This window comes from Sinocyclocheilus anshuiensis, unplaced genomic scaffold (genome assembly GCF_001515605.1).
Source record: "Sinocyclocheilus anshuiensis isolate Anshui unplaced genomic scaffold, SAMN03320099.WGS_v1.1 scaffold207, whole genome shotgun sequence".
Taxonomy (NCBI): Eukaryota; Metazoa; Chordata; class Actinopteri; order Cypriniformes; family Cyprinidae; genus Sinocyclocheilus; species Sinocyclocheilus anshuiensis.
The window spans coordinates 2,516,259-2,527,754 of NW_015551045.1; the positions used below are offsets into that span (position 1 = coordinate 2,516,259).

At 36.8% G+C, this 11,496-nt stretch overlaps 1 protein-coding gene across 3 annotated transcripts in view; it reads right to left on the bottom strand.

Annotated features, from left to right (window-relative positions):
* The window catches only part of LOC107661689 (rap guanine nucleotide exchange factor 6-like), a 108,545-nt gene that overhangs the window by 80,223 nt on the left and 16,826 nt on the right, over positions 1-11,496 (bottom strand). For all 3 annotated transcript variants that reach the window (XM_016451415.1, XM_016451414.1, XM_016451413.1), the window contains exons 2-4: positions 10,335-10,405; positions 8,635-8,691; positions 5,644-5,727 (exon numbers count right to left, since the gene is read on the bottom strand). In XM_016451415.1, the coding sequence (XP_016306901.1) occupies positions 5,644-5,727; positions 8,635-8,691; positions 10,335-10,405 (212 nt within the window). The remainder of the gene's footprint in view (positions 1-5,643; positions 5,728-8,634; positions 8,692-10,334; positions 10,406-11,496) is intronic.

Sequence of the window (11,496 nt, forward strand, 5' to 3'; positions counted from 1 at the left end):
CTGATTTCCTTTTCCAGCAGGACTTTAGCACCGAACCACAGTGCCAAAACCACTTCCAAGGGGTTTGCTGACCATGATATTACTGTGCTTGATCGGCCAGCCAACATGCCTGACCTGAACCCCATGGAATCTATGGGATATTTTCAAGAGAAAGATGAGAAACAGTCGATCCAACAATACAGACGAGCTGAAGGCTCAATAGTGCCTCAGCAGTGCCACAGGCAGATCGCTTCCATGCCACACCTCATTGATGCTGGAGTTTGTGCTAAAGGAGCCCCAACCAAGTATTGAGTGCATAAATGAATATGCTTTAGAGAACTTGAACTTTTCTGTTTTGCAAATCCTTTTTTCTAATATATATATAAATATTCTAATATTTTGAGATACTGGATTTTTGACTTTCATGAGCTGTAAGCTCTAACCTTCGAAGTAAAAAAAAAAAAAACTTTTGAAATGTTTTACTTTACATGAAATTAATCTAGAATATATGAATGTTTCACTTTTTGAAATGTTACCAAAAAAAAAATATTTTTTTTTAGATAATACAGCACCTGTATTTTAAATATATGCTAAATATATGTTCAGGGCCTGAATTTCGTTTTGGAAAAATTGGGGGGGGGGGTTCATTTGAGGTGGGAGTTGGGGTATTTTTTTGACATTTTTGAAACTACAATCATCTAATCTAAAAATGTTTCGTCACGCAGTGTATTTGTGTTTTACAATTTATAATGTTGTTGATTCATATTTATATTATGAGGAAGATATTTAAAAATAACTTTGATTTTAAACTGAATTTATTTTAACTACAAAAGACAAGTAAACAGTCAGTAATAAAATAAGCACAAATAAATGACAAGCAATGCCCCAAATACATACAATAACAAGATATAACTGAAATTAACTGTGCTTTACGTTTTTCAGGTAGGTATAACAGTAATATTCAGGTACAGAAACACCACAGAAACTGAATAATCTATTCAACTTTAAAATAACACTGGTTAGTCTTCAATGTATAAATAAACATTATTGGCAGACAGCAGGTTTATTTAGGTTGCTGTCTCTTTAAGACCTCATGCATGGATCTAATATACTGTTACACATTAGTTTTTACAAACTGTTTTTACAGAACTGTTTACATTCACTTAATAGCCTATATACCGACCATGTTTAGTATAAATTGACTGTGCTTACATGAATACTCATCATTTTTTAATTTTGTCCGTTTATGCGCAATAAGGCTCAACATAACTTAATTCTGTAGTAGCACGCTGTTTCAGATGCGGCTCTGTGTAGCGTGCTTTGGGTGTGAGCTCACAGAAAGGAGTTCTCTGGAGTCACAGACTAAAAAGCACGTGCAAATGATGCATTCCATCATCTGTCCTGAGCGTCTTTCACGATGAAATATTTACGTGAATTTCTCGTGTTACAAGCACGGAAATTGCAAGAATGAGCAGAATTATGTGCAATCCCGCAATCCCGCACGAAATTCAAGCCCTGCTGTTGTAAGCAGTGAAGCTCATTCAAATATATCTTTAAACTGAAAATGCACTGGCAGGAATGGACTCTCAGTTTGTGCGCTCAGATCACAGTGCAGAAGCGTCATTACTGTGTGAGTGGAGCCAGACGGGGTCAGAGGTGAGGTCTGCTTTGACATCTCTTCACACTCCAGTGAGACTGAACCCTGCTGTCAGTTGAAGGGAAGAGCTGTCAGGAGCGTCCCGACTCTCACTGAGATCATTCGCTGCCCTCTGTGGACGAGCACAAGTACTGCAGCTTCAGTGCCAGCGTCGTCTCATGCAAACTCTCCTGAACCTTCTTATCCCGCATTACCGCTGTTTACTAGCTCAGCCTTCACTAGTACTGGTGTTCGTTGTGATGCAAGTATGCATGTGCGTTTGAGCTCCAGACATGAATGATTCCTCAGGTCATGTGTTTTGTTGAGGAGAGTGTGCTGCTACTTTACTAGGGACTTATGAAATCAGTCACACTTTATTTTAAGGTCCAGTTCTCACTATTAACTAACTACTAACTATGACATATGCCTCAATAAACTCCTAGTTTGCTGCTTATTAATAGTGAGTAAGGTAGTTGTTAAGTTTAGGTATGGGGTGGTTTAAGGGATCTAAATATGCTCATGCAGAATAAGACATTAAGATGTGCTTTATTAGTACTAATAAACAGCCAATATGCTAGTAATATGCATGCTAATAAAAAACTAGTTAATGTGAGAATTTGTCCCTAAACTAAAGTGCTACCAATTAAATTTTAGGAATGAAAAAGCTAATTAATTGAAAACGTGAATTTTAACAACAGTTTATTAAAAGTTAAAAAATATTACATTTTAGGACCCTATGAATTGTGTTCTGTTTTTCCCCCTAATTCCATTTTATTGTTCCCCAATTCTGTGTTTTTCTAGATTATGTTTAAATGGTTTAATTAAATGTTAATTGCAAAAAACAAGTCTAATAAATTGAACTAGTACAACTTAAATCATTTATAAAAAAATGTACAATAATATGGTCCTATGAAAAAAAAATTTCTGGATTTATGATTCAATATTAATTTATTACCAAAAACTGTGGTAATCAAATAAATCCATATAACAATACAAATTTTAATATTAAAAAGTAGGTTCATTGTTTTAAATTACAATATTAACAAAAAATTGTGTAATATTCTTAAAATATTGTTTTATATTTAATAATTATTACTTTGAGAAATACATTTTACTGTACAAAATATACATATTTCAGGAGGGATTCATCTCACACCAGACAGGAAGAAAACACCCACAGCACCTTAATAACTGTGGCACAAATTAAAAAAATGTCAAATTTCACATTTCAAATTTGAAAAATCATGTTCTGTCGGATCATCATTTCATATATAAAATAAGACACGAACACATCACACGAGTGATATAAAGATGTCTGAGAGCTGAACATGCACAACATCAGCAGAAGTAAGAGTCTGAGCTGAACTTTCTCTTCCTGACACTAACACAGATCTCTGACACTGAACCCACAAACCACCAGCAGCCAGTGATTGCAGTTAAAGCTACACGACACGTGAGCACGGCCTCGTCACACAACACACAGATCTGACTTCAAAAGTCACAGAAAATCCAGTTACTCACAGTGAGACGAGACAAACGACATGCTGACACAGACTGTGAGACGTACAGCTCACTCACACCTCCACCGGTCCTTTAAGAATGAATCAGGTGCTGCTACAGGAGACCAGCGTCCTCAGATGAGAGTCGCTTATCCATGACGCAAGGACCAACAGCTTCAACCAAAGAGCGAAAGTAATGCAGTCAAACCGGCTCAAAGCATCCGAAACATTCCCACTCAGATTCTTCTGTCCGGCAGAACAACTTATTTCTGAGAAATCCTGATTTTCATGCTCTGAAACTTAAGAAGCATGAATTCTGAAATCTTGAAGGGAAACGGCTCATCAATGAGCAAACTTTCCGGTTCTGTGCTGTGGTCTCTGTGTGCGGGTGGGTGGATGTGTGCGTGCGTGTGCATGCATGTGCATGTGTCTGTGTGTGTGTGTGTGTGCGTGCGCATGTGTATTAGACTCTTGAGTTGTGTATGTTTGAGTCTTTGTCTGAGTATATCAAGGGATTTGAGATATTTGTAACGGTGCAGTTATGTCTGATCCCTCGGAAACACAGGGACAGAAAGATGCAGACATGGAAAGAAGTTGAGAGGGGAATGACACAGTGAAGGGGGAGGAGTGACTGAATATCCAGTTGTTTGAATGGTCAATGATGTGTTTAAAGTGTGTAGGACAAAGAGGAGTGGTGAGCCACTCTTAATGACAATAGAAGCTTTTGACATTGTTGACGACACAGCTCCTCAAGTGCGGGGGGAGGTGCAGGAGCGCAGGCTGGTCTCCCATCTGCCTGTGTGTGCGTGTGTGTGTGTGTGTGTGTGTGTGTGTGTGTGTACGGGGTCTGGTCACAGAAGTGAGGGGTGAGGGCCGCTTCCTGTCTGGATGCGTTCATGACACACACAGCTGGAAAACTCTAGCGACGTGAGTTCCGCATTCCTCATTGCCCCTGACCCCTGCAGAGGTCAGCAAACACACAGGGCATACACACACACTTCCCTTTATGTTTCAGGACAAAACACACCCACAATGAACACAAATACTCCAGCCATGAGGCTTCATATATGTGAAAAACAAATCAAACAAACACAAATCCCTTCTCACAAAGTCTACTTGTGGAATTCATAGAAGTAATGTCAAAAGCATAGATTTTGATACATACCGGATATTTAATTCTGAATATTTAAAAGTGTTTCAATATTCATTTTGTGCAGCACACTGATTCCAGCTGTACTTTCTCACTCTCTCTTCTCTCAGACAACAGATAGTATCTTAATGAAATAAGTATATAGTCTATAAGCACATAGACTGTGTTCACTGCATGTGCTGTGAGTTTAATTTGCATTTGAGAACGCAGCTTGAGCTAGTTATACTTTTTCACATTCATATAATTTCCATTATTTTTGTGGACAGATGATTACAGCATTTTATGCTTTCATGCATTTTACACAGATTTGTAATGAGAAGCATTTATAATTTAAATGAAAGGTCTTCCTGCAGCTGCCTGCTAAAATAAAAGCTTCAGGGTTTAACTCTCTCAAGTGACGAAATTAAGACATAAATATTGTAATTTTATTAAAGTAAATTAATTTGTAGAGCAAAATAATTAATTTACTTATCATAAAACATTAGTTTTTTTATTTTACAGAGCAGTTGTGTTACAACAGTAGTACATTTCTGTCTTAGAAATAACAATAATAATAATAACATTTGCTTGTAACTTGCTAAGCTGGGTATTTTGCAATTTTGACGCAATGTAAAGAATAAAAGTTCCAAAAAGTACACTTTTGCAAAAACATTTTGAACAGTGATGCATCAAAAAAATTCTGGGCTGAAACGGAAACCAAAATTCAGGATGCACTTGGCCAAAAACAACTTTTATTAAATAATTAATCAAAAGTCAAACTCTTACTAACACTAAAAAAAATAAGCTGTACAAACATTTAAATTGCAAATAAGGTATTTTTATGTCAATTTGTTTTTTAAACGGTAACACTTCGGTATAGGGACCAATTCTCACTATTAACTAGATGCTTATTAGCATGCAAATTACTAGCATATTGGCTGTTTATTAGTACTTATAAAGCACATATTCTGCATCATTAATCCTACCCAATACCTAACCTTAACAACTACCTTACTGACTATTAATAAACAGCAAATAAGGAGTTTACTGAGGCAAAAGTCGTAGTTAATGTTTTGTAAATAACAACAATTGGACCTTAAAATAAAGTGTGACCAAAAACACACAAAATTGTGACCAAAAAAAAAAACATTATTTTTCTACTCCAATTTTTCTTGAAATATAAAAACATGACATGTCTGAAGTAAAACCTTGTTTTATTTAGTACTAGTTAACATGACTTTCTTAACCATCAGGAAGTCTCGTGCTGGAATGAGTAAAGAGAAACGAAAGGCATGTTGAGGAAGTGAAACTCCTGCTGTTTGAGGCCGACACATCATGACTTCACCATGCAGTCATCTGTCAGCTCACACACGTGTGGAAGAGTGAAGTGAGGTACATACCAGCATCGCGCCAGATACATGTGCTCCTTGACCAGTACTGAGCCCGAGAGCAGGACGAACCAGCACGTGGAGATGCTGTCAGCACTGGAACACAAACACAGGCCATCAAAACCCTCCACATGAGCCCAGTCACACATCAGGACGTCTGCTGCGGTCTATTTTAGTACCATAGACTACGTTTGCATGCGCACGAATAATTTCCAATAATTATAATTATTATTATATAATTATGATGTTAATATGTCAAGAGCAAATCTCTTCACTCCCGTTTACATGCAATTTCCATTATTCTTATTATCCGCTAAGAATTGTGGTTATTTTTTTACCGCTATTATTCACATACCCCACTGCACAGCACAAAAAATGATGGACTCAGAAAGAGTAGGTGTGTAAACTGGCTGCTGTTTTAATTTATTTACTTCTAATGCAAAACACTTTTGTATGGTTGTATTCCGTGCATTTGGCGCCATAGAAATGTGATGCTTTCTTCCCCGCCATCGTTTCTAATCTGCGTATTACTGCAGGTGCGTGTCACGTCATTAATGTACGTCCGAACACATGCGCACTTTGGTCAGAGCAGCAATAATGCGATTAAGGTGTTTACATGCCTGTATATTTTGATTAAAATCGGCATACGCCACCTATGTTAATACGATTACGCTTGCTGAGATTATGAGCTTCATCGCATTATTTAGTAGGGATGCACCGGAATGAAAATTCTTGGCCGAAGCCGAACAAAATTAAACACTGGACCGAAGGCCGAATACCAAATTTTTCGCGTTTTTCCCCCATGTATTTTGCCAATTTTTTTTTATCCTATGCATAAATTAAATAGCTAACATCTGCTTTTTACTGTTTTGTCTCACTTTTCAAATAAAAAAATAAATTACAAAACAACAATTTAAAAATACTTATTTAACATTGAAAATTGTTTAACATTCTAGAAGACATTATACCAACAAATCACAATTTAACTAAGTTAGTAAAAATATTTTTTGGCCATTTTTGAGACCCCCTTCTTGAATCAGGCATGTATTTTTTTTTTTTTTTACTGTACAAATAAATGCAGCCTTGCTGAGCAGAAGAGACTTCTTTTAAAACATTAGAAAATATTACAGATCCCAATTTGAACACTATCTGTGAATGTTAAAATAAATGTATTAATAGAGCTGTTGTAATTATTATTATCATTATTATTGTCTCACATTTGATTTGATTTTACAGAACAACAGTAAAATTACAACACTAACATTTATTAATGTTGATGGAGCTTTTATTTTGTTGACAACAGCAGATTAATAAATTATTCTCATTACGAATTTGGGAAGATGTTTGTCGCACGTATCACATTGTGACATGCCTTGTAAAAAAAATCATAAAAATGTTACTGAGCAACTGACGAGTAACAGTTTCAGCGCAGATTTCCCTCGCGCTTTGGATTTTGAACCCTGGCTAACGAGACAGCGCCGCGAGCTCGTGCAGCAGACTACATGCAATTCGTTCTGCTGTTTATTTAATTGTTTAAGGCCATTTCGCGATTTTAATCATCAAACAGTAACCAGCAACAATCACCTCTTCCTCTTCTCATGGAAGACATGTGATGCAGTGCTAAACGGTCTCTCGCTGTCGAAGCTTGTAATGATTTTTGTGTCTTTCTCGGACAGTTTTAAATGCTTTCACACTGCCGACATGTTTGCTGTATTAGCGCACGCCTCTTTTTGATTGCATCACGTCATTGTTCGGTACAATTTATTCGGCCGAACACCGAAATACTTTTTTTTGCTATTTTTGACCAAACAATTTCAGCTGCCAAACTGTCCAACTGTCTTTGGGCGTGCGCACGGCATCCGGTGCGTGAGGTGTGTGCACGCGCTCTGGCGTAGTTTACGCAAGCGCTGGAAGTGATCTCTCGCGCGTATACGTCACTCATTGTTTACACAGTGCACAGTCATTGTAGGTACGACGGCTAATCAAAATGGTACTTACTTGCGCTTATCCGGATTGTTCAAACCGACTTAAAACTAAAAGATTACATTCTCTCGCGCGAACTCATAAATTTTAATTTTTGGGTGAACTATCCCTTTAAGGCTATGACACACCAAGCCGACTTCAAAGAACTAGAGCCAATGAAAGCCGACGGTGTTTGCTGGCTGAGGAATTAACAGTCTATATCAGCAGCAATCAATAGTCTATATTCGTCATTTAAAATGAGAAACCGAAAAAAAGGATATATGTGATATACGCAGATAAACGAAACATAAACAAAGCACGACTTGCTTACCATTTTGAATATCAGTTATGTTGATAGCTTTCATTATTTTAAGCGACTCGTGTTATGAAAATATTGGTGCATTGGAATGCTCGGGTAAGAAAATTAACATTAGAACAGCCTTCAGTCTGATTTCTGTCGGTGCTGACTTGATTTACTTGCTCTCTTTCATCACTTTCGCTTTAATTCTCCCGCACTGACTAGTTCACTTCAATCAGAGTTCTCACTCTCACCGATGGCCCCAATGCTAGTTCAACATGCTGAATTGGGTAAACTGCTGTCATTGTGAGCCCAATGATAGCCAACATGTGGAAAACACCAAAAAACTAGCCCGACAGATGATTTATTATTGGCCTGACATTGACCGACCATCGGCTTGGCGTGTCCTGGCCTTTATAGTTTTGTTAATATTTTGAATTCATTTTTTTTTTTCTGTTTTCACTTTCATTTTAGTTAAAATGTTAGTTTTTTTGTTTTTTTTTTAATATGTCTACTTTTTTAGTTATTTTAGTACTTCAAAATAAACAAAAAAATGATAAATGTTGCCTCGACAACTAGTTGATTTTTTTTTTTTTTTTTCATTTCAGTTCATTTTTATTCATTTCAAAGCAATGAAAATGTTTTTAATGGTTTCAGTTTTAGGTAAAGGTGATAAACCTGGATTCAACTGCTATCTATCAGTATGTGCTATCAACACTACTAACATGCAGAGATGTACTTACTAGAAGAGAACATGGTTAGCCTCATAGCGCTCATACCTGGCTGTCATGCACATGGACCTGTAACACAGAGAGAAGTTTGAGAGGAGGACTACATTTTAATTAGGGGTGGGAATCTTTAGTCACCTCACGATCCGATCCGATTCCGATTCTAGGAGTCACGATCCAATTCCAGAACGATTCTTGATTTACTTTTTTTCCCCCTTATTAATTAATTAGTTTACTGACTTGAGAATCTTAAAATCCTTACATTTACATATCCTTACATAAGTAATTAAGTACTTTTTAAAATAATTACAAATTGAAAAAAACATTTTGAAACAGTTGTATGTTAAGAATTTTAATCTTATATAACTTCAAAACATACAAGCAAGTAGCAAATAATAAAGAGGAGCATAGAAACATATTACAAACAACAAACAAAGAGTGCTTTCAGTATTTAAGATTACCTGAACATTTTCCATTCAAGAACTGTGAGTGATTTTTCTTCATCTTTACTGTTGTTTTTTACTATAACATCATAGACAGCGGGAGATATATTAAGCTGCATTCACGCACGGATCTCTTTTGAAATATAAGTAGTAATGTGGTTTGTCCCGCCCGTTTAATCCCTTAAAACATAACTGGCTGTGTTTGCATTAATTTTGCGTCATAAAACCATTTTGAGACGCAAGTGCATTAAACCACTTACACAGAGTCGCGCACAGTCGCATGCGCGAGCAGTCTTCACAAACAAAGCGCACGTCAGCATTTGAAATTGAAAGCAGCCTTCTGTTAGTGAGGTTCATATTTTAAATATATAAGTCCACTGCATTCCAAACCACATAAATGATGACTTCGTAGAGCATTTGTAAGGAAAATACCGACGGGTGAGACCGCACACTTCAAGTGTAACATCAAACAAAGCGCGCATCCGGTGCAATGAAGCCAGCGAATGTCCTTGTAATTCGCTTAAACCTTTCCAAACTTTATGAAAGATTATTTTACGGAAGGTTCGAGTGGTGTACGTGTGTGAGGAATTGGAAGCAAGCAGAATACGGGTGTTTCTAAAGCAAACCCAGCGTCATCGCGCATCTGGTTAAAAACTAAGCTCAGAATCGATCCAGAATCATTGGAGAGAATCGCGATGCATCGATGGATTGATTTTTTCTCCCACCCCTAATTTTAATGGGAATAATTAAGTGCGAAAATAACTGAAGGATATATCTATTTGCTAAATAAACTAAGCCAACTAACATTATACACATTCTTTTGGTTTTCTGTACCCAGTATTTCTAAATATAATAAATGCAATGAAAATACAGGTATCTATACTCAGTATCGGCCAGTACCAAAAATAAAAATAGCGGTATCGGCCTCGTTCTGGAAAAAGTGGCATCGGTGCATCCCTACTTATAAAGCACATATTAATTTCTTATTCTGCATGATCACATTTTAGATCTCTTAATCCAACCCATACCTAAACTAACAACTACCTTACTAACTATTAACAAACAGCAAATTAGGAGTTTATTGAGGCAAAAGTTATTGTTGATAGTTAGGAAATAGTGGGAATTGGTCCCCAAACTAAAGAAAGTGTCATCATAAAGGCCTAATATTTTGATGTCCTAAGGTTGACAGATAATCATTTTCTGAAGGTTAAGCACCATTCGATGCATCTGTTACTGATCAGATGAAGGCCGTGATGTTGAGGTTGATCTCACCTGAGCTGATGTTCTCTGAGGTGACACAGCACATCCATTTGAAACAGATGAGTGTAGATGGTGTTTAGGTCCTAAACGAGACAAACACACACATTAGTGATCCACACCTGACGCTCTCTTAACTCAGATCAGCATCAGGACCATTTGTTCACACTGTGATTGGCTGATCGGATTAGCATTATTTATTTTTAAAGTGACTCTAACCCAAGTATGGGGTCATGCTGAAGCAAAATGATGATGCATTTTACATTGTAAAATTGCAGTGTGCAATACTAACACTCAATTCAAAACTGTTATGAATAACTGTGACCAGCATGCGATCATACACAGCATTGATACACTGAATAACAGAAATACAGTATATCTATTACAAGCTCCAAAGACAAATCATTAGTATCGATGATTAGCTTCTTGTCTTAGTGTTTTATTGTAAAGCAAACCACCGATTATTATTAAGCAACAGCATGAAGATATGGCACCGTTATTAAATGTCAGAATGTTATTGGTGTATATAAACAGACAGTGTTGTGCATTAGCTACAGATACTCATCTTTTCAAAAACAAACTAATGTTGAAATACAACTAAATAAATCACATCAGGTTCAGTGTTGGGGAAAGTTACTTTTAAAAGTAATGCATTACAATATTGTGTTACTCCCTTAAAAGGTAACGAATTACATTACTTTGTTACTTTTTATGGAAAGTAATGCATTACGTTACTTTTGTGTGGGTACATCTGGGCTGGGCTTGCTTGTTTATTTTTAATATAAAAAGTTCTATTTTTGGCAAATGTAAAAGCCCTTTCACACCAAAAATGAAATGAAAACACGTCAGGCTGAAGAAAATGTACATTCACGTTTGTACAGTAGAGGGCACAGCTCAAACAAACCTTTATGTGCTGCCATTCTAAATTGCATGATGAAAAGTTAATTACTCTTCAGTAGGGGTGTAACGGTACACGTATTCGTACCGAACCGTTTCGGTATGGGTGTTTCGGTTCGGTACGCATGTGAACCGAACGAATACAGTTTTTTTTTTTTCCGGAAATTCAAATAATAAATGGCGTTTTGACAGTCTTTGACAGGCATGACAGATCGCTGTATAAACGCCTTGGAGAGCCGCTTCTGGGACGGTTCAGAAACGTGCTGGTATATAATCCCAA